Source organism: Marmota marmota, unplaced genomic scaffold (genome assembly GCF_001458135.2).
Source record: "Marmota marmota marmota unplaced genomic scaffold, marMar, whole genome shotgun sequence".
Lineage (NCBI taxonomy): Eukaryota > Metazoa > Chordata > Mammalia > Rodentia > Sciuridae > Marmota > Marmota marmota.
In genome coordinates this window covers 26,326,768-26,353,792 of record NW_025999853.1, presented here as the reverse complement: position 1 = coordinate 26,353,792, position 27,025 = coordinate 26,326,768, and the positions used below count along the sequence as shown (strand labels likewise).

Below are 27,025 nucleotides of genomic sequence, written 5' to 3'. Positions count from 1 at the left end.
CCAGCTACTTGGAGGCTGAGAGAGGAGATTGCAAGTTCTAGGCCAGCCTGGGCAACTTGGCAAGACCCTGTCTCAAAATAAGAAATAAAAAGTGTTGGAGATACAGCTCAGTTGTACAATGCCCCTGGGTTTAATCCCTAGTACTGCCTCAAACAAACAACAACAAAGAAATCTGCAATGATGTGGAGATTCTGGGATTTGATGTACATAAAAGATGAGAATAACTGAGCCACTTATATTGTTTTTATTGATCAGGCCTTGAATCTCAGTAGGGTTTTTTCATGTAATATTTTAGAATGAACAAGAATTTGAAGACCCTAAGTATGTTCCTATAATTATCCCTTTTTCTAGATTGAGTAATTAGCTTCATTATCTTGTCAGGTAGGCAGTATATAAATCTCTGGCATGGATTTTTCTAGGTAGAAGAGGTCAAGAACTAGAAATCTAATAAAATGCCTTTTACCTTCGATTAATCCCAACCCTCCTGTAGGAAAGTATTAGCACAGCTGTTGGCTGGTAGGCACAGCTGAAAACCACCTGCTCAGCATGTGACTCTCAGAAACAGAATACTCAACATTTAAAGCACCCTGTGGATGTTTTGATAACTGTTTCAAGATAGAAGGAACTTTTGTCCTCAAATCAAATACTTCTTGTGTTTTTTTCCTTAAAAAACACAAACTTCAAACTCACATCTTCCCTTTTTATTAAATTTTGTTAAGTCTTGTACTATTTCTAGGCCTTCCATATGCATATAAAATAAATGAGATTAGACTATGTGACCTTCAGGATTATATAACACTTTGAAATCCTATGATTTGACTAATTTGTGCATGCACAAAAAGTCTCAAACCCTCTCAAACTAGAAAACATCATCTGTAGTAAAATTTAGAAACAGTTAAAGATGAAATGGGACTCAGTGTTTTTTGTTTGTTTGTTTTCCAGTGAACAGGAAAAATCGTCATTTGGAAAGAAAGGTTAATAAATCCATTCTCAGTTTCTGGGATTCCCACTATAGTTTGCCTATTCAACTATAAAGTGATTTAATGTTCATGTTAAAAAGGACAGTGGGAAAAAAAAAAAGGACAGTGGGATGTTTCTTAATTGTTCTTTTCCCTCTTTGATATGATTACATGAGGTAAAGTCTAGTGTCATTAAAGGTACTTTAGCCCTTAAATTTTTATGAGTTAAAACAGTGCTTCTTACAGTCCAGGATTTTGCCATTCATCTGAAAGGTCCAGGTATGTAAAATGTGTGCTGAGAATGTGCAGATTTATCCGAAAATTTAACAATCTTAATAATGCCAGATATTTTTCACACCAAAATAAATTCTAAAGGGATTGCTTTCTTTAGCTTTGTATAAAGAGGCATAGCAATTTTACTTTATGATTCTGTTTTTAACTGGAAAGGCCTTATTTCTAATTTTCTTCAATGATTCAATTAGACATCTTTCTTTAAATCAGGATAGGACTCTGAGATCCTTAGCAATAGACTGTGATGTCTCTATTATTAATAGAAAGAGGAGGATTCATGTGATATCTCTATTATTAATAGAAAGAGGAGGTGTTCACCATAATTAATGGTTTTCAGAAAATTCATTCAATTATTTCATGTAAATAAATTGGATTGAAAATTCATCTGTTACTTTGGGATCTGTCTCTCGTATGATTTCACAAGTGCTAAGCTCACATAGGCAGCGACAGATAAATGTGTCCCTAGGGTTATTGCCTATTCCTTTGTCTTATATTCCATTATAGAGAGAGGTGGTCTCTTTGCCCAGGCTTGAAAAGCACCCTACCAATTTTCTACAGGAGGATCCTCACATGATTTAAAATTCCAGATTTCTTCTATAATTGTAGTGGCTGACTTCTGTTTAATTTTATGTGAAGATCTGTCAGCTGATCAGGTTTTATAGTTTCAGTGGTTCAGGAAACTATAATTTTCTCAGAGAGTGAGTTCACCTCCTAATCAAATGGGTTAAATCCCCCGAGTGTTTGCTTTAACTCCTAATACATTTTGATTAGCCTCCATTTGACAAGGAAAAAAATGGCCTCGAAGATAAGCTGCCTTATCAGTTCATCAGTTTCATTAGTCTGTCAGCATGTGCTGATTATCCTATCAAGTTTATCAACAGCCTTGAATGTGTTTTCTAATTCACACATTTACATATTATTAGTGCCCTTTAGGGATCAGTGATGGATTACAATGTCTAGCTAGATGTAGCCTGCAAGGATTCATTTTTTTTTTTTTCATGTCTCATTTATTTACCCCTTCAGGACTTTCACTCCTCAGCACTTGTATGTATATATACAAATATTAGGATTTTTCCCCCATTCTATTCTTTTTTTTTTTTTTTTAGGAAAAGTTTAGAAAATAAAGGAATACGCATGAAAAAATACATTCATACCTACATGGTATTATAAGTTTAAAAACTAAACTCACTACAGTACTATTTAAAAACATGCTGGTCCTATTTACTTTCCTTCCCTTTGAACATTTTCTGAAAAATGTCTTACATGACAACATGATACACACCAGTTTACTCATCCTGTACGCCAAGTGAGCATACTTTTCTCACTTGTGAATTAATACAAAATAAGTTTGATTAATTTCCTCCCCAACTTCAATTTTTCATATATTATTTTAAGGTCATTTATTTAATTTTATTGTGGTAGTTCACAAGTAAATGTAAACAACATTTAGAGATATATTCTTCATATTCTCTTTGATTCTATAAGACCAAGATATCTGAGTAACAATTGAGTATCTTTTCTTCCAGAATTTAGGCGAACTGCAAACACAGAAATAACATAAAACAGATATTACTTAATATGCAAATATTAAATTTTTACCCAAGTTCTTATACTCGGTAGGATGTGAAAAACATGAAATATTAAGAAACCAAGTCATAAGGTAAATGTTAAAAGTGTTCTTAGCCAGTTCTGTCACTTTAATTCTGTGTGCCACAGTTTTCTCCTTAGGTAACAGGGGGAGTTAATCTGTCGAGGGGGGCCTCTGAAGTTAGACAGCCTAGGTTCAAATTGACTGTAACACTCTCTGGCTGAGTATTTCTGGGCAGACTACTTAATGGAAGTCTCAGTTTCTTCATGGATAAGATAGCTGTAATAATAGTATCAGTTTGAAAATTGCTTAAAATAATGAAGGTAAAGCATATTGGTCCAAATGTCTGACCTGGGTAAGTGTTTTATAAAGTGACCTTCCTCACTTCTGTGAGGCTTAAAGCTCCTAAAGTGGATGATTGTCTTCTCTGTCAGTCCATTTTGGAGTAAGCAGTGTAAATAGAATTATTCCATAGATAAGATTTTTGTCATATGGATGGCCTTGCAGTCACCAAAGTTCAATAGGGATTCTGTTTAGTTCTGTCTTGTCTGGAATTGTGTATTTTCTCTCCAGGCCCATTTCTGTATTTCTATCAGCAACCACAGTCACTCTTTCATTTATCAGTAGCCATATTAAAACAAAAAGTCAAACAGCATATTCAGCTAATGCCAGCTATCTTAATTCCATTAATAGAGCTCTCCCTATAAGTTAAAACGGCCATATTTAGGTTGAAGGTTTTTTTTTTCCTTTTTTCTGTGACATATTTTTCACAGGTTGAATTTCGGTCTCTGCTCTTTTCATCTCAAGTTTTAGGTGTATTTCAGAATCACACACATTTCATACGTTAAAATTCTCTTAATATTCTCTCTCTTATTTTCCAAGATATGAAATTAACACCCAAAGAATTTATTCAGTCTGTTCAGAATTACAGTTTGTGTTTGAGCCAGAAGTATAGTTTCTTGACTTAAATTCAAATGCCTTTTCTATTTAGCCCTTCTGTGTTACAAAAACTGGCATGTTCTCTGCTATGTCAGAACACCTATTCTGTACACATTTGATGACGAGTAAAAAAAATAAATAAAATAAAATATATACCCCCCCCAGTTTAACTATAAAAAGTAAGCCATCCACAAAATTGTGGTTCGTCACAAATGTATTAAATAGGCAGTATATTTAAAAATTTTTAATACAGAATAATTTTGAACACCCTCAATTGTTTTCTTCTTTCTCTAATTGTTTATTTCCCTTATTATCTTCACTCAGCATTACTCTTGATAATCCTAAAGGATTATAAGAAATAAAATTAGGCTATAACTTCCTATTATTCTTATCAGTTGGAGCTCTTCTAATCCCAAAGGTCTTTTTGCATCTATTTATTATTTAAAATAAAATTACTTGTCCTTCTCAATGCAAAGTAATTGTTGGGTTTAATTATACAAGCAATTTAGACCATTTTATCTTGGCAATATATCTTGACAACAGAAGGGCATAATATGTATGGAGTAATGGAGAATTTAGGGTTACTGTCTCATCACTGCAGTCTACAGTCACGGATTGGAATAACTTCTGAGAGTAAATATTTTTCTTAAAGTCACAAGTGCTGAGTTTGGGAGTGGTAGAGAGAAGGTTGTGGTAGGAAATATAGTCAATATGATTCCTGTTCCCATGGAGTTTTCTGAGAGTTCAGAGGTCTTTAGTGTCTCCCCTTAGTAAGTAAATACCTACAAATGAAATGGAAAATTACTACTCTCACCTAGACAGTATTTTGCCTATCGCTAGGTAGGCTGTGCTGTGCTTACTGGGTTATACAAAACATGTAAGAATTCAGGTTAGATAGTTTAATGTGATACTACTATCACAATTGGCATACATACTCATATTTTTCTGTTCACTGAAATCTACATAATGAATACTATGCATTCATCTTTGGGATATATTACATTCTTTTTTTTTTTTTAATCTCCCCGAGAGGAATTGTGTAACAATGGCCCATTGTTTATTTGCCATTATTTTCAACATAGTTTTGACTATTTTGATAATTTCCAGTTTTGTTTTGTTTTATATATACTCCTGTTACTTTTAAGTCTCAGCCCAATATTGGAAAATATGTTTTCTGCCATTAGCCTTCAGCTAACAAGTCTTTTACTTACATACATTTGAAATTGAAAAAATGTTTTCACACTCTCAAAATCTTTTGATTAAATTTTAGCTCTTTGAAGTAGCTGTTTAGCTATAAGAGTTTTTCTCTGATAGTAGTGGGCTGCTCATAGAGAATATAGAAACAATGAAAGGAAAGATGACTTTATTTTTCATTAGAGCAATGTTTTGGGTAAAAAAAAATATAGAATTCTATTTTGAGAAGGAAACTTGTATAAAGAGTTAAATATCTAACCAAGAATCATTAGGTTTTTTATTATTTTGATGGAAAGAACTGACAAAAGAGATTCACAGTGTACCTTCTGAAAACAAAATGCAAAGTCTTATTTGTAAATTCATCTCACCTCTACCTCAATATGTACATTATGTGCTCAGTTCAGATGGTAGAAAGGGTATAAAAGAAGTCTGTTTCTCTTTCAGCCATCTGTATAGTATGTGTTTTAGTTGAATCAGTTATTTTTCATGGATTATTCTGTGTGTGTGTGTGTGTGTGTGTGTGTGTGTCTCCAACCTTACTATATACCAGAATACATTTTAGAGTGAGGATATTTAGATTTTTTGCTCTGATGGTTACATTCTAACTGTGTTCTTCTGTGACTAGTTAAGTGAATTGCTCCAGGCATTTAGCATGCTGACTGTGAATGAGATGGTTTTTAACTGTGAGATTGAACTTCACATCTTTTGAGAGTGGAAGCATTAACACTCCAACAGTGTTAAGCTTCTTGTACCACCTGCTTCCCCTATTTGGAGTCTGGTGAGTTTTCCCATGATCGCTTCCATTGGCACTATTGACGACCCTGAGCCAATCCTATAGATGTCAGTATGACCGTATAAGTGGATTAGACAGCAATCTATACAACTCCCCAAAGAACATTAACTTCTAATTTTTAAAATAATTATACTTATTTCACTTTCATTTTTTCATCATCAGAAAAGAAAGACCAGGAGATGCGAGCCAGATATATAAAGTTCATCAGGACTGAGAGACAAAATACAGATTTGAGAAATTTCAGAAATTCACTTCATAAGTTGTCAAAAAGAGGAAAATTGTGAATTTTTAGTTATTTATCAAAAATAATGATTTTCTTTTATGAACGAAACAAAATCACAGATTTTTGTCCTAAAAGTTAATTTTTCATTATCAAATTGCTATGGTTTAGTTTCTTTCTTTATACCATTCACTCTTGGTATAAATTCCATGTTATGTACGGTTTCAGACCTTAATTGCTAAGCATTAGTCTGTATACTACAAAGGGCAGCATCCAGTTCAGCTGCATTAAATAGGTAATATATTTTGTTTAAAGTTTCAATTAAACCCAGGGCCAGAAGATATATGGTCCCTAGGGGGAGTGTGCACACTTGAATGTCAATAGAGGGGTTGCTAAAGGATCATGCTTAGGTCTCAATGTTGCTTACTTTTCTGGAAATATGATATGAGACAGTTGATTATATTTCATTGCTATTAAAACCACACAAGCCCACCTGTTACATTAATTCATGCTTTTTCCAGTTTTGTGGTAAAGTGAAAGACTGAAGCCTAAAAACTTTGTTTTTAAATTGAATTATGAGGAAATGAATGTACTCAAATTAATACCTAATTATATCTTTCTTATTCTCTGAATCCCAAATTGTTTCATTGTGTTCTGTTTGGAAAAAAAATGTTTTCTGAGGCTTCAATAGAGACAAATGGGGAAAATGTACATATTTTCACCTTTTGTTGGGCAATAGCCGTGAGTGAATGTTTTATTCAGTAGTAAATTGAGGTTGGATTGTATTTAGAAAACTGAGGTGATTTTTATGTTACAACTGGGAAATTCATTAACTAGATTTCAAAATCTGGCATTCTCAAAGATGTCAGCTTTGATGTCACTTAGTTAAATGGACATGGTCATGTGAAAGAAGAAAATTGTGTGTGAAGGATAACCTTGAAAATTAATGTCAAGGAAATGAGAAGTTCTTGTTATACATATTTAGAATAGGCAACTGTGGGGGCAGAAAGATGTGGTACTTTTCCTCACCCATTAAAATGGCTGCCCCTGATACTCCTATAAAGAAGAGAGAGGTCCTTAAAGAAAAGTACAGCCAATTTATTTAATCAAAGTTTTATATAATTGGAGTCTTCAGAAATGAAGATCCAAAGACCCAGGGGAAATTATTTTTAGGCTTAGGTTTGAGGAAAAGTTGGCAATGGTATAGAAATACGTTTGAACAAAAAATGATGGGTTCTAATGGTCATAGACTGAAGGGGAACCCAGCAAGGTCTGTCTGTCCAGAATCATCTTGGTCTTCCTGTGTAATACTCCTTCCTGCCACTGGCTATGGGGCAGAACCCCTGTGGAATGAGCATCTTAGAGGATGAAGGGAGAAGGGAGAGACTGACCTTTCTAGGTCAGTGCTTGCTTTGAGGGGAAAAGAGTTGTAATTTTATGACTCTCCCTAGGAAAGAGGAATTCTAATTTCGATGGAGGCAGAAGGTAGTAGTACAGGGAAAAGGTCAGAAAGATCTAGCTTCTGAAGTTCTTTTCAATCTCCTTCAGTTCAACTACTCAGCAAGCCAAAAAGCCTTACTTTGAGGTATTATTATGTTCTGATTCTCAACAGGAGTAAAAAAGTGAAGTTTGAAACTAAATACATTACTAATTCTGAATTTTTTACTGTGTGTTTATTTAGATCTGTCATTCTTAATACATAGGAAAGAATTGTTTTCTACTTAAAAATCTCATATAACCTTCCAAATGCGCTATTATTTAAATTTTACCTACATTGATAGAAACCATTGTCTATTTTAAATGAGTAAAGATGGACTACAGCATGCAGTGTTTTATTCCAGAATGAAAGTTGTTTTTGCCAACATGTTAATTATGGAAATGGATAAATTTTGAATTTTCTGATATGCCTTAGAATTAACACCAATATAGCAATTTATAGTGCAAATAAATTATTCATTGCCTATTATAGAGACATGCTGCTTGATTTCAGGAATGCACATGAGAATATATTCCTTGAAATGTTAATGTAAAACTGAAAAATCGTCCCTTGTACTCTCCTGACCCACAGGAGGGTCTCTTCCCATTGTCTTGCAACTGTTTGGATTCCTTTTTCTCTGACTCCCAGTTTATTCATTAATTCTTTCCAGGCTAATCTAACTTTTAATCATTCTTCTTTCCTCGAATCCTAACGTTGTTTCTTCTTAAAAACACAGTTAACACTTCTTTGCTTGTTTTTAGTGTTTCTTAAGTGTTCTAGTGATGTGAAGCTACTTTATTTACTATATTGTAAATCTGAGCAGTATAATATTACATTTGCGGAAAAGGATCCTCACCTCCCCTTACATGAAGGTAAAACACACACACACACACACACACACACACACACACACACACACACAGGTTTCACACACACAGGTGTCTCACTCCCAAGTTTTGGAAGATCTGAGCACCTAATAGGATTGGCTCCAACATTGGTGGATTGATCATTTTAGTAATTTATTTCCTTGAAAATATAAAGAAAATTGATTAGACTGGAGAACTTCAGAATCCCCAGATACAAGCAGAGAAATGTTGACACAGGCCCCTGGCTTCTTTCCCAATTAAATTTTCATGGCACATCAGATGTTTCCTATATATAACCTCACACTAGAAACTAGGAACCCTTTTAACTTTCATTGAAGTTTTAGTCTATTTCTTGATGATTAGTATTTTTGACTTAATGAAACACATATTCACATTTTTTTCCTACATTTCCTTTGTTTGGCTTAAACCTAATTCTCAAGCTTCAGAGGCTCCTCCTTAAATTTAATGCTACAGAATTTACTGAAGTGTTACATTTTGAACCTTTTCATAACCCTTCTTAATTTAGGATTTGGAAATATTTCATTTTACTTCAATCCCTTCATTTCAGAAGCTCTGATTGTTAATGTCTGTTGTCAGATAGGAAGTGGCCTCTTTTGTGATCCTGTGGATATTTTATTTATTTATTTATGGCTCTGCCCAATAGTCATTGAGGTTTCCAATCAGAATCATTTTATCTGGGCAACTGGACTGTGTTATTTTGTAAGAATAACACAAGGAAAAGATTAAGATTGAAACATAAGAGAGTCATAAAATCTGACTGTTAAGAGTTACAGCAAGTTTGTGGCATAGATACATTAAAAACAAAAGCCAGACTCCCTAATGTTTCTATGTCAATGTTAACACTGTGAAATAAGAAGTGAGAATTAAAATCACAGCAAGTTAAACTCTTGACATAATTCATCGTGATGTTTTATGTTTCTATCTGACTGCAGATTCTAGGAAAAAGTATTATTTGGGGATTGCTCTTTTGTCGCGACCCCTCGCCGGCAAGGGAAAACACGACACAGGATTCTTCTTTCAGCAGTTTATTCAGGCCTTGAGTCATGTATCATTCTTCTAGCGTCCGCCACGCCCAAGCACAGCTTAATAAAGCCCCCCACATCCCAATCCTAAGCCGCCACGTGGATCTCTCTCATAGGGTGGTACGGGATTGCGCGCCAACTCTCCATAAAAGGAGTTGTTTATCACAGGCCACAGTGGAAGCCGGGGCCATCTTCTAATGGCGGCCACGGTCTATAAGAATGGCTTACCACACTCTTTAACAACTTACCTAGTAAAAATGTAAGATCTAAATCCAAGTTGATACATAATGTGATTATCAATTGTATTGTTCTGTTTTTTTTTTTTTTTTTTGTGTGTGTGTGTGTGTGTATTGGTACTGGGATTGAACCCAGGGCCTTGCGCATGTGAGGCAAGCACTCTACCAACTGAGCTATGTCACCAGCCCCTCAATTGTATTTTGAGAACTCATTGGAGCCAAAGGCATCTGGACTTAGGTTAAAAGACAGGAAGAGATGAAGAATTCTGTGTGTGATTCTGTGTATGTCATAGTCTAGTTGGAATCAGACGAATATAATTGCTGGAGTGGATCCTATCGGTAGATAAAAGGCTGAGGGGCATTTGACTAAATGAAGAATTGAATACTAATTTCAATGGGGAAGCTCTATTTTGTAAAAGTTCCCTTTATCAAATATATTCATAGATTTTAATGTAATAGCAATACATATTCCAAAAGGAATGTTATCAAAAACTTGAATAAAAGTTTCTAAAGTTTCCTTCATAGAATTAAAGGAAACTAGAGCCAAGAAGATTTAAAGAATGATGGATGAGATTTGCTGTACTGGATTTTGAAATATAAAAAGAAGTTAGAGCGATTAGAACAATGTTGTAGAGAGATAAGAACAGGAAACCAGGCAAATAATACAAAGAAGCCCTAGAAACAGATCAAAACTCACATAAGGCTTTTGTAGATAATAAATGTGAGATTAATATTTATGAGGGAATGAAATCCTTATAAAAGTTAATCTGGGATAATTAAATGTCTAGATAAGAATAAAATTAGAATCTGGCCTCCTACCATAAGGCAAAATATTTCATATGGAATAAGTAGCTGATTTTAATAATGAAACTATGTAATTAGAAGAGAATTCATATCCCTATCGGATAGACAAGAAATTTTGTAAAATGTAAGATCTAAATACAAGTTGATACATAATGTGATTATCAATTGTATTGTTCTGTTTTTTTGTTTTTGTTTTTTTGTGTGTGTGTGTGTGTTTGTGGGTATGTTGGTGCTGGGATTGAACCCAGTGCCTTGCGCATGTGAGGCAAGTACTGTACCAACTGAGCTATGTCCACAGCCCCTCAGTTGTATTTTGAGGACTCATTGGACCCAAAGGCATCTGAACTTAGGTTGAAATACAGGAAGAGAAAACAGTCCAAGAATTCTAGCATTATATATATTAAAATATATTATATATATTTATTCTAAGGTTATACAAAAAGATGTGTTTTAAAAAGTTATACAACAAAGACTATAATTGATAAAGTAGGTACAACTGGTACATGAAAATTTGGTAGGGTAATTTGAATATACAAATGAATAAATACTGATCCTGAATGAAAAAATGAAATTTTGGAAATCTTTCACAGTCTTATTTAAAATAACAGAGTGTGAGAAGAAACTTAAGTACTTAAAGGTGGCAAAATATTTTACTAAGTAATTTTTTTAAAAATGTAAATAGAATTCTTGGGAAACAAAAAATTTTGTCATTGCCTAGCTATGGGTGATATAATTTATTCAATTTTTATGAAATTGTGATCTTTTAGAATTTCTACAATAAGCAGGTGAAATGTTTATAATTAAAAGACAAGTATAAATATAATAAAAAGGAATAATCAAGACTTGGTCTAGTTACACAGATTCAGTGAAATTCCTGAGTAATAAATATTTAGAAAATTGTTTTGAGTACACCTAAAATTATATCTGGGATACACTGAAAATTTCTTTCTTTTTCACTAAATTGTAAGTACCATGAAGGAAATAATTATCTTTATTGCTACTAATGTATTATTCATGACAGTTCACTTAAATTTGTAGGAAAGGTAACAAGAATTGTTTTTTACAAAAGCATTTGTAACAATTTCTTTAATTTCTAAACAATTACTTTAGAAGTTGTGAAAGGGGTACTTTTGATAAAGGTAATGACAAAGGTTTAACAAAACAAAATCTATACTGAATTTTAATATCTGAATACATGCTCTGTTCTTTATCTCTAAGTAGGAGCTGTCCAGTAATTTGAAACATAAGAAACAGTGAGATCTAGACTATTACATCATCAATAACCCAGTATTTTTTCCTTGAGGAGTTAGCCTTTGCCTGGGTTATTTGACATGGGGCTTTTTAGGGAGGAAGAGTGACATTATTTGTTCTACATCTGAAACTGGTTTACATCTGCCTGAAGCCAGCCTAGAGACATCCAAATCCCTTTTGTCTGTGAGTGAATTGGAAATAAATCTGGGTGATGAACCTGATCGCTATATCATCGCACAGCAAATCTTCTCATTCTTATGAAAGGACCTCTATTATGTCATTTTTTTTTCCAGGATGGGAAGGAAAAATAGTCATCATTGCTTCTTTGCCCCTGGGTATTATAAACATTTTTTCTGTTATTGTAAATTTTAAAAAAGTTACTGTACGAGAGAAGATAACTTAACCCTCTTTTCCCCACCCTATTCCTGACCAACTATCTTTCTTATTATTTTCTCCCTTGTTGAATTTACTGAAATTTTCTTTTCCTGTGGCTATTGCCTTTATGGGAGTTTTTACAATTTTAATAATACAATCAAGCTTGACGTATTATATACCTCCCTTTTAAAAGTACATCCATTTATGGCACTTTTGCCGTCATTTGTATAGCATGATGTAGTGGAAAGTGCCAGAGAAAACTCTCAATATGAATTCTGAATTTGGCATTTGCTTGTTTTTGATTTTGAGCAAATCGGTTAAGCTCAGTGAGTCACATTTACCTCATTTATAATATGAGACTGATGTTAATTACAGTATATGGATAATGTAAAGATAGAAAGATAATATATTTAAGATGTCTGTAGATAGCCAATAAATAATAAGCATGTGTCAGGCAGCTTGACACAATAGGAAAACATCATGGCTTTAGAGCCATTTGGTCCTTTTAGGATGGCATTATTGTCCCTGTGCAAGTCACTCCTCATTCTATAACCTTCCTCTCCCTTCATAAAATGGATATCTTAGTCATTATTGTAGATTATAAATGAGAAATGTGAAGTTCTATCTTGCCGGTGCTAGCAACATAGCAAGTACTTGTTCTTGTATTATTTGTTGCTAAAATCTTTAATGAGTTGCCTTTTTAACACATCCATTTATCCCTGATTTATTTTTTTGCATTTCAGGTTTTGTATCTTGATTTTATTTTCGTATTTATGGACATCTGTGTGCACGTGTGTGCAGATTACCCATAAAAACAATTTATGTCTTATATTCCACATATTTTCCTCTTAAGAATTGAATAACATATGTGTAGGAAGCATTTTTAAAGGTCAGCCCTGGATTACTATTGCTCTTCCTTATTCTTTTAATTCAATAGATAAGCCCAAGGCAGAGTGAAATGAATCTGATAGCCAATGTATTTCAGCTAGAAAACGATTTTCTATGAGTGAGAGTATCATTTTCACCTGAGCTGAGAAGTTGGACTATTTGTGATTATCCTCTACCATCTAGTTAAAGCAATGTGTTGAGGACAGGTTGTCCTGGATTTAAATTGCCGCTTTACCACTTAGTATGTTTATGATTTTTTGTTACATAGTCACTCTGCTGATCATCTTTTTCATCTCTAAAATCCAGATAATGACATTTCTTAATAACCAGTGAGATGCATATATAAAGCAACTAATACAGAGTTTGAAAATAGGTTTCACGTTACACTATGAACAGTTGATTAGTGGGATGATGGAGTAATGTGTTAAAGCTGCTAATGAGGCTGAGAGAACAAGTTCTGCATGTCCATATGTGTAGAATAGGAAGAGTGGATACATATAAGTAGGACATTGCCACTTGTAACTCGGTACTCCAATTCATAGTTCACACTTAATGTAGAACTACTACTGTAATCATTTGCTATTAAGATACAATGAATGATTACATGAAGTTTTTCCAAGTTAGAATGAATGGTATCTAAAGAAACTGGTTATTTATCAGTTTTCATATGCTTGTCAAGATGCATGGTTACATTACATATTTGTAGCCCTTTAATATTTCCCTATCTCACAAACCTTACAAATTATGAGTGCTTACTGAAGGAAATGGACCATCCACTGATTATTTAGTAAATGAATATTTTCTTTCAAAATAGGTTTCAATAATGATAGATTTCTGACATGGGTAAAAAGCAGTCCTATATTCTGAAATGAATTTTAGACCTTAGTAAATGTAATGAAAGTTTGAATCTCAAGAGCACTCTGAATTTGGGCTTATTGTATATTCTTTTTCTGTACAGAGGTCCTACTGTTATTATTCTAAAAATAAGTTACTTTTTTTTTTATAAATAAGAAGTGGAAGCCACATTAAATGTGGTAGCTGTACAACTTTAAAAACTGTTCTGTGAACACTTGGACAGGCGAATTAGAAGTAGAATTTCATGTTGATTACAAATAGAACCCCTGATGCGGGATCATCTGCCTTATATCTTGTGATCTGATTTTTATAGATACAGGTTTAGTCAAACTTAGTCATTAATCATTTTATTTTTTTATTTTTTTATTTTTTTTTTTAGTTGTAGGTGGACACAATACCTTTTTATTTTATTTATGTGGTGCTGAGGATCGAACCCAGGGCCTCACACATGAGAGGCAAGTGCTCTACCACTGAGCCCCAGCCCCAGCCCCCATTAATCATTTTAAACCTCTTAATGTTTGTGTCTTAGGGCTTGCATTTTTTCTGTGGTATAAACCATATCTAGTATTATTTTAGTATGAAAAAATACCTCACTTCTCCTAAGAAAAATTATTTACCTGGAAACATTTGTTCAATACCCCCCCCAAAATCTATCTGATAATATATCAGTTTTTATAGAGGTATTAAAGTATAAACAAGAAAATTATTACAGAAATTTTGGAAAACTAAAAAAAAAAAAATCCATTCCCAAACTCATTCTAATAACTAAAAGCATTTTTTTTGTGTGTGTGTGTGTGTATATTCTTTCCTATTCTTTGGTCTTTACTTCCCTGTTTTTTTGCATCTTATCCTAAACATGCATTTTATCTGTTAATGTACGCATGTTTTGTACTTTGTGTGGGGCGGGGGACAAACAAACATGTTTTCACCTCTCTTTTTTATGATGCTGTAGTTTACAGACTGTTCTGAGAAATAAATACAAATATACATGTTTGAGTAGATACATACATTTTTGTTCATATTATACATTATTTGTCATCAATTTTTTTCTTTATTTTTCTCTTTTCTTTCTTTTCTCTTTTTTCTTTTTAACTAACCAGCCAAGCATAGGGCATTTAAAAGGTCAGGAGACTCAAACTAATTTAATTGATCAGACATATTTGTACTGACAGTTATTGTGCTAATAAAAAAAATGTGACTTTTCAAAAGATAGAGAGTTTTTCTTTGAAGCAAAAAAGTGACAGCCAATGTGGGTAATACATTAGAAAAGGATTCTGTGCTTCTAGTGGAAAAGACTATAATGATTATGATTGGTTAAGCTACAAAGGTCTCTCTGGGAAATAATACGTTACTAAGCTATTTCCTGGTGTCAGAAACTGAATAGCATCTACATTTGTAATGTTTATTAAACTACAATATTTAACTTAAATATACTAGTCACATTAAAATATAACTTTTTTCTATAGGTTGAATATCCCTCCTTACTCTATTAAGAGGGAAAGGGTAATGACAATAACCAATCAGCTGGTACTCTTTTGGCTTTACTTCCATATTTTTTCCTGCTTGGTTGTTATTGAAATGCTAATAAGTTTTGTGGCTAAAATTTGTATAACTTGAAAGTAATAACCAATGACTGCAAGTCCCCAGAGTAGCTTTGCACAGGATTAAAGCTGAGCATGCTTAATTGTCACACATTCACTGGATTTTCCAAATGAAACTGGTAAATTTTATTTACATATTGATATAATAATTATCTACGAGTCTATAAAAATTATTGTAATATTATAATTTTTGTATATTGACATTATTTACATATGCAAATTATTCTGAAAAAAGTTGAAACTTAACACCATTGTTTAATTCCAAAACATTTTCAACCTTTCTTAACATGGTCATATTACCTTGGAGGGTAGGATGTCACAACTCTTTCCTGAGGTCCCTATGTAGGGTTCTCCACTTAGTAGCTATTCAGTAAATACTTGAACTTCCAAAAGAATGAACGAATGAATGAATGTGAACAAAAAAGAATAAATGTACAGAAGGAAGAACCAACTTGTGTCTCAAAAAACAAATAGTGACAAAGGATCTGTGCTTAAGAATCAGACACTAGTATGGCAGTATGTATAAACATGGCAGTATAACCAATGTGATCCTGCAATCTGTACACGTGGGAATAATAAGAATTCATACCCCATTTGAAACAATATATGATATATGATATGTCAAGATCAATGTAATGTTTTGAGCAACTAATAAATTTCTGATGTTTAAAAAAAAATGAATTGTGATGCATTCCGCTGTCGTGTATTTAAAAAATAAAACCAATAAAAAAATAAAAAGAAAGTAAACCAAAAAAAAAAAAAAAAGAAAGTAAAAGAATCAGATGTCACTAGGTTAAAAATCAAAGCTGTACTACTTAACCAAATTTTTAGCAATAGCTATTTCACTTCATATTCCAATCACAAAGTTTTTCATTTATTAAATGAAAGTCATAATGACTTATTTGGAAATCAAATGAGAAAATGAATGAAAGTACTTGCCATAGTATCTGAAATCCCATGGAATGTAAACATGATAATGATGGTGGTGGTGTTGGTGGTGGTGATATTGCAAATGTTGTTGAAAAGCCTAGTGTCCTTTTTTTTTTTTTAATTTATAACTTTCATTATAAATTTAAATTTATTTTAACTGATATATAAACAACCTTAAGATTATACATATTTATGTGCTACCATGTGTGCCGCATCATATAATGTTGAAATCAGAGTAAACATATCTCACTCCTCGAACATTTATTATTTATTTATTTTTAAAACATTCAATTTCCTTTTTTCTCATTTATTGAGACGTTATCTGTAGTCATCCTGCTGTTCAGTAGCTCACTAGAACCTGCAACCTCAGTTTGATCTTCAGAATTTTTTTTCCAGGTGAAGCATACATGCGATTAAGCAAGCTCCCAGAAGCAGAGTATTGGTATATGGAATCACTGAAATCCAAGACTGACCACATCCCTGCCCATCTCACCTACGGGAAACTGCTAGCTCTGACAGTGAGTAACTACCTTCCTCACTCTTTACAAGTTGGTTTTCCCCATGTGTATCTGGATAGATACCTTTTGAGGTAGTGATTCTGAACCTGTTAACACAGGTGAGGACTTAATGACAGTGATATTATTAGAACCCTGTACGGAAATTATAGAATATTTATTATCCAGTATTTGGCCTAGATAAGATCTGACATGTGATTTAATGGAAAAAAACTAAATGGAGAACTCCATATATGTGATGACATAATGACTGTGTCCTAATCGCAATATATGCATAAATATTATGTTCTACAAACCAACCTTAGCCCTAAATTGGTTGTAATTAGAGCTAAATCTGATTATTTCAAATGACCATCATCATATAAAACTTCATAAGTGTTGGAATTCCATCTAATAAAATCTTCTATAAGACAAGTGGAGGATACCAGTTGGCCACCCACTGTGACAAACACTCCCTAAGGGCACAGTTTTGTGAAACTGGTGTTAGATGAAGCGCGTAAGAAATTGCTGATATTCTACCATTGTGAGATACAAAACTGGTGAGATACATAAAAATAATTTTATGTATTTAAAAGTAATTTTCATGTCTTTATTTTACACAATAGGGGATGGTTAAAATAATTAAGCTTTCTAAACTCACACAGCTAAGTAGTAGAATTAGAGTTTATTCCTAATATCTGTATTCACCTGATGTCTCCAGTGTTAATAAAAATAAATGCATATTAGATAAACAGAGAGCAAATGGTCAGGAAGGTGAATCCAAAGTGAATTCAAAGATAGGAACTAAAACAAATTATTTGGTGAAGCTAACTTGAAGAAACCTTTTAGAGATGGTGCCATAGCATATCATTAAGCAGGATGCTCTGAAAAAATACAAATACCAAAAAAGAAAGAAAGAGCTTTTAGAAATAAAAATATGATAACATAAACAGAAAAAAATAGGAAATAAAAAGTATGAAAAAAGACATTGTGAAAGAAATCACTGTGGAAGTCCCGGAAGGAACAGAAGAAGAATAGGAGATCACAACTCAGATTTGAAAGGTACAAATTGCTGTTTCTGTTTAGAACATCCTAATATATCTTGTTTAATCACTTACAAAAATAATTGTTGTACCTTATGAAAATCATTCCTGGTACCCATCCTGATGGGATAATGTTTCACACAATTTTATGTAAGAAAAGAATTCCTATACTTTTTGTTTCTCCTACTATCTAAGCTTTTGTTTTGGAATGAAAATTGGAATGTTTTAAATTAAATTGCTAAATGGTCACCTTCAAAAATAACTATAAGTTACAGATTTCTGGATTCAACCCCCCCAAAAAAAATGTTGGAAATGAAAAAAATTGAAGGATTAATATACATAATTCTAATTCTGAATATGCCTAGACCATGGTACTGGATATAGAAACCATGTGTCTTTTTTTTTTCAAGGCCAAATATTTTAAGTTTCCTATACCAAAAGTATAAATTTAAAGGCTGCTTTCTTCTTTTTAGAAGTTTTTTTAAAAAAAATACACAAGATTTAAAAGTTTTACTTTACAGAAACATATGGAAGAGAAGGAAAGACTCATGTATTACAATCCAAATTTTTAATTTTTCCCCCCTCTAAGAGTTTTATAGTTTCCAAATTGCTGATTAAATGAAATACAAACCCCATTATGGAATGGCTTAAACTAACAAGGCCAAAACCCCACAACCATCTTTAATAGTTTCTTTGTAAATTAAAGATTTGGCAAATTTCTGATCCCAGTGGATTTTTTTTTTTTTGGGGGGGGGGTGTCTAATTATGGGTTTTTTAGCCTGGTAATATGCCGTTAACCTAACGTGAAATTGACAAGGTGGAAAATGCCACACATTTGACTTCTGGATGTTTTAAATGTAGTATGAAATGGAATTGGTTTCTAGTCTTAACAGAATAAGAATAGAAATGGAATTATTGTGCGTTTTACCCTTTGGTCAAAAGTAACCAAAAGAAAACTATGTAAAATGGACTTGTACCTATAGTAAATTTGTACTGTAGAGTAGGGTTTTTATATAAGAATTATATTTTTTATTAGACAAATTAGAGAAAAATGATTATTAGTACTTTTATTATAGTCAGTGGAATGATTCACTCAATATACTTTTTTATAAGTTTTTTCTGTAAGAATTCATGTAATATTTATAGTATTTAGAAAAGTTCAAAGGGATTTGGGTTTCCCAGAATGCCTTAGAACATTCTATAGATCATATCCTTTTTTTTATTCCTCTGCCAAAAATGTCCTTTTCCTTTCTCTGCCTGTTGAAATTTTATTTCCTCTGTGAAGTCTTGCCTGTCTCTCTCAAGCAGTTATATATATATTTTTCCCCTTCTCTGAAGTTCCTTTCACATTGCTCTGAGTATCATCAACATTAGCACTTCCAAATTGAATAGCACACATAAATCTGTGTCTGTCTTTTGACACTGGGCATGGGACAGGGAATAAGTCTTTACTGATCGTTTTATTTCTTTAGTATGTGGCATTTCACTGTCTTGTCTTTTTAAGTTGTTGAAGAGTTAGGTACAAGGCTTTTTAAAATACTTGTTTATCCCTCAGTTCCTTAATTTATTTGACATATTTATTTAGATTTATCACTCCATGCCAGGCATGGATGAGAGTGATGTACTGAGAGAGTAGACACAGAGTCATCTTCAGAAATGCTTGAAGGGGAGGGGACATAGAAGAGATGTGCATCTCCTGAATTCCTGTGCTTGACATGTTATTCCACAGAAGCTTGACAACCTTTAGCAAATATTATCTCCTTTCTATAAATGAAGAAACTGAGCTTCAAGGATTTGAGGAACAGTCCCCAAAAGTTACTTAACAATTTAAAAATAGAATTAAATCCAACCTCAAGGTTTTCTGAATGTGTCACTGATTTTCAATCTATATTAAATAATTTTAAGTGTGGAATTTTTTTCCCCTTGGTATGCCTGATGGCACTGATTGGTGATTCTTAAAAATAAGTCACTATGTCTCCCCTACCCCTTTTTAAAACTTATTTTTAGACTTTGCCTTTAAATACTAATTTAGTTTGTGTGGTTAAACACATTTTTTTTTTTATTAGGTGTGAGAGGTCATGAACATAGGACTTCGGTTTTAGGCTATCGTCACTTTTAGATCCTACATTTTACTTCAAATACAAATTTTCCAGGGTCCCCTGGGCAATACTTCTACATTAAAGTCACTAGTAGCCTCCATGCTAATACAGCTGGACCCAAGTGACATCTCTTTTAATTTATTTGGAACTTTCATACCAATGTCATGTCCAATTAAAATACTAAACACAAGCTGAGTTGGAATTGCTGTGCTTAAAATCGTGATTTATTTCTTGTTTGAACTTTGTTACCTAGGGCTAATGCCATGAATTTAAAATTGGACATGCATTAAGAAAGGAAGGAATAACATTTCCATTATTATATTTCAGATAATTCTCTAGTTGTTTCTAATGCCATGTGACTTCTCTAGCTTTGTGCACATGCTTGCTTTTGAATTTTTTTTGTCCTTTTTTCCTGTTGAGTAAGCCAAATATTTTGCAGCTTTTGTGAGCCAATAAAATTAATATTGATTTAAATTGTAATAAAAACTACTTGGCTGTTAGCTTATTTTCCAGATTTAGGTTAGTAGGAGAGAAGGAAGGATATTGGAGACTCCGACAGTGATTCTTGATACAGAAAACCTTTATTTTGGCTACTGCATGGGAACAGTGAGCCAGACTTCTGTGTCTAGCCAAAGTTAATTGGGCTACATAAAACTCCAGTTGTGAAAGTACTTGAGGTTCCACAGAAAAACCCCATGCCGTAGGCTAAAATGGTGTCAGTGTATCTGAAAGGACAGAGCTGTCTGTTCCTATTGATCTTTTATTATTACTATTTAGAGTTGAGTTGTTGTTGTTTCTAATTTGGTTTTGTTCAGAGCTACCTTTTTTCAGTTATGCTGGTTGACCAACATTGAGGTTGCTTTACGTGTTTTATTGTAATCACTGTACAGCCATGTTTAGATTGGAGAGAGAGGAGAACAAAAGGTAATTTTCCCTATAGTTCTTATTCACTGATTATTATGCATATAGCCAAGTTGCAAAATTAATTCTTCGAGGAGCAAAGACATAATATCACACTTTCCATTGCTACTGAAATAGATGAAATAAAGAAGGAAGTTTAACTCTAGTGCAATATTCAGCTAAGTTTTATGCGGAGTTGCCTTATCTAAACTTTATTACTTACCATTTTAGAAATCATATAGTTATTGCTATATTATTTTTACTCTGACGAATAGTGAGTCTGATGGTTCATTTTTTAGGACTCCCTTCATCAATTCAAGATATTTTTTTATCTAGTATCAATCTTATAAAATCTCTAAATCATTACGCCACTAAGTGACAGGAATCCAAATCTCTCTAAAATATCCCAGAAATGTATTCTCCCTTTTGTACGTCAGAAGTTATCGTTAGAGATATTTTTCTTTTGCCAGATAGTCTCAGAAAAAAAAAATTTAAATGCTCAAATTCTTTGACATTAAAACCTGCATGAAAAAAATTATGGCTATTTTGTATGTAAATAAATGTGTTGCAGTGTTCGAAAAGAAATATTTGCTTTTTATTTATTTGTAAATGATATTATACTGCTTTTTAAAATTGCCCACATTTTATTTTTGTTATTTTGTTGGCTTGGTTGGTTAACTTTTGTATTTGGTCTATAGTTTTTATTTGATGCAATTTAAATAGCCAGCCAACTCAAGCCCTCATGATCCCTTGAAAATTCTGATATCCAAGTTTTTGGGGAGAGATAGCTGGAGAATTGACATGCCTCTTAAATAGAATGTGATTCTTGGAGAACTCAAATAATATTAGCTTTACAAAAACCTGCATTGGATACGTATCTGCTGTCTCCAAACTATGTCTCAGCTGTCTTATAATGCAAAGACCAATAGGGTATTTTCTTGACTTATTATAAGCATGGGATCACACATCGTTTTGTAGACATGTTTCTTTTTTCTAGTTTATAGTTCTTTATTTCTTAAAGTATCATTGATACACTGTGATACTTGACTAAATGACTTCCTGTCCTTAATTCTTTTAAGTATATAATATTATCATGTAACAAAGCATGAAAATATTTGAATGAGTTAAACTCTGCTTTTGTATCTTTATTTTCCTAACTTGATAATTTCTAATAATCTATGAGGCAGTAGAAAAATTGAGTATCTCTCCTTGTTAAAACAGTTTCCTGGGCTGGGGTTTTGGCTCAGTGGTAGAGCGCTTGCCTCTCATGCATAAAGCCCTGGATTCGATCCTCAGTACCACATAAAAAATAAATACATAAAAATAAAGATATTTTTTAAAAAAGAAAACAGTTTCCTGGTTTAAGCATATGTTCACTCTTAGGGAAAGTGGTACAACCAATGTATATTTTAAAAACAAATGTCTTCTCACACATGGTTGGGCCAACTCTTTTACAAATAGAGACTGCCTTTTTTTCCTGTAGCATCTGGATATGGGTGGATATGTGCTCTGCTACATAGCATGCGATTATTTTGCAGCAAACCCATCATAAGTTGAAAATATTATTAAATGAAAAATGAACTTAATACACCTAAAATACCCAACATCCTATCTTAGCAACTCAGTATACTGTAGACTAAAAGTTGTTTTGTCTTACGATCGCAGAGCAGACTGGGAACTGTGCCTTGCTGCCCAGTTTCAAGACAGTATCATACTGCGTGTTGTCTTAGCCCAGGAAAAGATCAAAATTCAAAATTCCAAGTATGAATGCATATTGCTTTAACACCATTGCAAAGTAGAAAAATAAGCGAAACCATTGTAAGTCAGGGACCATCTGTATGTACCTACACTCACATGAATGTATATTAAGAATGCCGCACCTGTTCCACAATATTAAAGCAGTCATTTTTGCAGATTCATAAAGAGGTTTAGGAGCAGCCCAGCCATGCACATGTTCACCATCCTGTCAGATTTTTGTCATTTCTCATTGTTTACCTTTATTACTTTAGAGGCCTTAGATCTTGTGTATCGTGAAGCATGAGGCCTGCAGAGCTATAGATTACAACCTAACATTTATTAAAATTACATTTGTTTCAAACACAGTTAATTCTGGGATCGGCACCATTTGTTTTTCAAAGTCTTGAGCTTCTAGGACCATGTGAACTTGCCATTCACTCCATATATCTCTGTCATAAATCCCCATACGTTGCTTTCCTACCTTTTAAAGAGTTAAATATCATGCACAGTAGAGGGTGGCTCCTGGCCCTGTCTCTTCACTAGTCATCAATCACAGTACCTTCAGAGATGAGCTCATACTCCTCTGATTAGCAAGGTATCTGCAAACTAGATACCCATTTTATGGATAAGGAAGCTGAGGTTCACTCAAGGTAAATCCAGGTCTATGTCCAAAGCCTATATGTTCTATTGCCCCTTCTTTTTCCTTAAATGTAAGTTATGCCATTTAAATTACTCTCTAGCCTTTTGTTTATTATACTGTCACACATGTATGGTTAACTTCAAAATGCCTAAACATTTGCTTTGAAAAGAAATATTCATTCAGTTTTTAGATTTTCTTCTAATATAGTTCTTGAATGGGAAGGCATTTTCCATGCATGTCTTTAAATGAAAAGAATTGTAGCATAGCTATTGGTGGAAGGATTTAAGTATCTGTATGTGTGAAGTAACAAAAAATACTAAGTGAAGTTTAACAGTGAATTTTTAATTCACATGTGGTATGTATAGATTGCCTCAGATTTTAAGGTTTGAAGGAGACATTGTGATATTGAAAACTGAAAGGGGTGGGGATAGGTTCTTGGAAGGTCAAGTGAACTTCACCCTTGCCAGAGTGAAGTTCCTTTGACCTTCACTTGGTAAACATTAGTAACTGGTTGAAGACTGAATTGGAGCTGGAGCACCCGATCACTCACCTGCCTAGTAATTTATTTCTTCTCACATTGGAAAGGATAATTTTTTTAAAGGCTTAAAATTGCAGGATTCTCATTTCTAGGACATAATTGAGGCTGTTTGTCAAAGTGACAGAATGAGACACATTCTTTAGTGTACACTGCAATTCAGTATGCATGGTAATAATGCTACTTTAGAGTGAAGAGAGCAATAGGTAATAGGCCTCACATCTAAATAGGATCCTTTGGTCAGTCTGACATTAGTCATGGGGCATAAACTTTAACGTATGCACTGACCATCATGTAAAGCCATGTATTATAATGTCATATGATAGGGAAATAGGTAGTGTAGATGTAGTTGATCAGTCTGAGACATTTTTGTCTCTGAAAAATAAACCTTGAAGATATTATCTACCATGCATTTTGTTCTACTTGTTATCTTGAGGGTTGAAAGAGCAATAGCTAGAAGACTTTCTGACTGCATCTGAAATTTACTTACTTTAAGCAGAAAATTAGTTATCAGGAGCCTGGTTTTATGTTGTGAGATTTCTTTGCATACTTCAAAGAAATTAACTCTGCAGATATATAAGATTAAGTTGATACCTGTTGCTTTGACTCAAGATGCTTGCCCGTAGGGGTTGGTTTTCCTCTTTTCCGTTTAGAATTCACATTCCCACATTCACCAAAAGTGGTAATTACCTTCTCCACTCCATTTCCACTTATGTGGAAGAGGGATCTTCATCTAGTCCCCCTTACCTCTTTGTTTTCTTTTTATGTGTATAAAGAATGGTTCTGAGTTTGAAAAGTGCTATGGTTTGGATACAGTTTAAGTGTGTTTTCTAAAGGTTCTTGTGTTGGAAGATTGGTACCCAGTATCAATCTTGGATTGATATCTAGTCAGAACAGTAGTAGCTTTAAAATGTGGGGGTTAGTGGGATGTAATTAGATTATTGGAGGGTACTGCCCTCAGAGAATTAATGTAGTTCTCATGGTACCCTGGTTAGTTCCTGTGTAAGGGTTGTTAAAAAACAGCAAGACTGATCACCGCCTGTACTCTGGCTTCTTGTCTTGCCATGTGATGTCTTGTTCTTGTGTCATAATACTGCCAACGGTGCCTTCTCTGGAACTTATTACATACTGATTGGCCTTTCAGCCTCCACCATTGTGAGCTAAGTAAACCTCCTTTCTTTTTAAAGTATCCTGCCCCAGGTATTTTGTTACAGTGACAGGAAACTATATATTTGTTCTGAGTTTAAATATAACACTGATTCAACAAGAATGTAACATGTTGTAATAGTCAGTTCTGCACTAATGAAACATCTAACTCGGGGTACCTATGAAGTAAAGAGAAATTTATTTTGGCTCAGGGATCTGAATGTTCAGTTCTAAGATTGGTCACCAGTTCTTTTGGATTAGGCCTCAGTAAGAGTGGCATAACATGACAGGACTGTGTTTCAGAGCAAGAGGATACATCTTCAAGAGGAAATAGAGATAGAGATTGAGAGACTAGGTTCCCTTCATCCCCTTTGAGGGAGTATCCCTAGTGACCTAAGGCCTTCTCTCTAGGCCCCACCACTTAGAGGTACGCAGCATCTCCCAATACTGCCAATGTGGGGGGCCAAACCTTTACATAGTGATCTTTGGGGGACATTCAATATTCAAACTATAGCATGTCAAATTTATGTTATTGTTGTTTGAAAAGGTCTAGGGTGTAGCTTGATGGTAGAATTCTTGCCTCGCATGTATGACATACTGGTTCAATTCTAGCCCCACACTGCCCCCCCCCCCAAAATAGAATAAAGAATAAAATGAGGGATTAAGAAATCAAGAATACTAAAAAGATTTTATGTCTTCTATTATTGCATTGGTAGTTTCTATTAAAGCATTATTCTCCAAATGTACAAAATACATTCCTAACATATATTCAACAGAACATTGAGATTCAGGTGTTTAGATATTCCGTGTGTGTGTGTGTGTGTGTGTGTGTAGTGTTGTGTTGTGGGTAACCTCAAAGATGCGAGGCAAGTGTTCTACCACTGAACTCATTCCCAGCCCTCGATGTTACTTTAAAACAATCAGGCCAGATGAGGTGGCACATGTCTGTAACTCCAACTACAGGGAAGGCTGAGGCAGGATTGCAAGTTTGAGGACACCTTGGGCAACTTAGCCAGACCCTATCTCAAAATGTAATGAAGCGTTGAAGAGTGTGGCTCAGTGGTAAAGTGCTTGCCAAGCCTGTGTGAAACCCTGGGTTCACTCCTGAGTATTGGGGAGGAAAAAATCAGTAGTAAAATTAGTATGGGAAGAGCTGCATATTGTATTCTCTTCTTAAAATATGTATGCATATCATCCATTAAATCTCTGAAAGCCTTTTTGCGTTGAAGGCTCCATTTAGTATATTTATTATAGAACAGTTTTTTTTTCAAGTTGAACTTCTTACCATCCTGAGAGAAATAACTTCTGCTAAATGCACTTCAGGGAATTTTATAATATATCAAACTGAAAGGTGTCAGGGCATAGACAGTACAAAAATTCTACAAATACGTAGCAGTAAAATACACTTATTTTTTACCTGATTATCTGGTAGGCAACAAAGTTAGAGCAGGAACACCTGAGCTGTTGCTTAAGTAGTAGTATATTTCTCATAAGTAATCAGTTTTAAATATCTAAAAATTTAGTAAAAATGAGTGTGTTTCTTTGCTTTCCTCTCTGATGAGTAGACAGGATAGGAGGAGAGTTCTAGAAAATCAGAAATACCATCAAGGTCAGTATTTTGAAAGAAAAAGCTCTTATTTGTTTCAGGAAAAGATCAACCTAAAAATAGAAATATATATGAATGAGTCCAAAAATGAGTTCAACGAACAGTTGATAATTTTTTAATGTGTTCGCGGATGTATTTAGCACCTTCAGAATACTGGTGAAGCTCACTAACCTTAAGCTATATATTTTAAAGAGAGAATTTATTAATTTTCAATCAGAGGCAAACATATTTTAATTCTTTTAGTTCTTGAAATAGCATTTGTTGATTGCAGTATTTAAAATCTTTTCCTAATAATATGGTATGTTATTTTTTATATCATACACTGAATAATACATGAAAGGAAACAGTTATAACTTTGTTTAAAGTTTTTAACATGCCCTTATTCTCCACATATAGCGTTCAAGTCGTTAATTTTTTGAATTTTATTTTACAAATTACTTTTTTTGAAAAATCTTATCAAACATGAAAAAGAGTACTATAAAGGACACCTATGTTTTTTGAACAGATAAGCAAAT

General features: G+C 33.5%; 1 protein-coding gene across 3 annotated transcripts in view; it reads left to right on the top strand.

Annotated features, from left to right (window-relative positions):
• Tmtc2 (transmembrane O-mannosyltransferase targeting cadherins 2) overlaps positions 1-27,025 on the top strand; it is a 377,339-nt gene that overhangs the window by 250,819 nt on the left and 99,495 nt on the right. For all 3 annotated transcript variants that reach the window (XM_048804528.1, XM_015482959.2, XM_048804524.1), the window contains one exon: positions 16,707-16,828. In XM_048804528.1, coding sequence (XP_048660485.1) covers positions 16,707-16,828 — 122 coding nt within the window. The remainder of the gene's footprint in view (positions 1-16,706; positions 16,829-27,025) is intronic.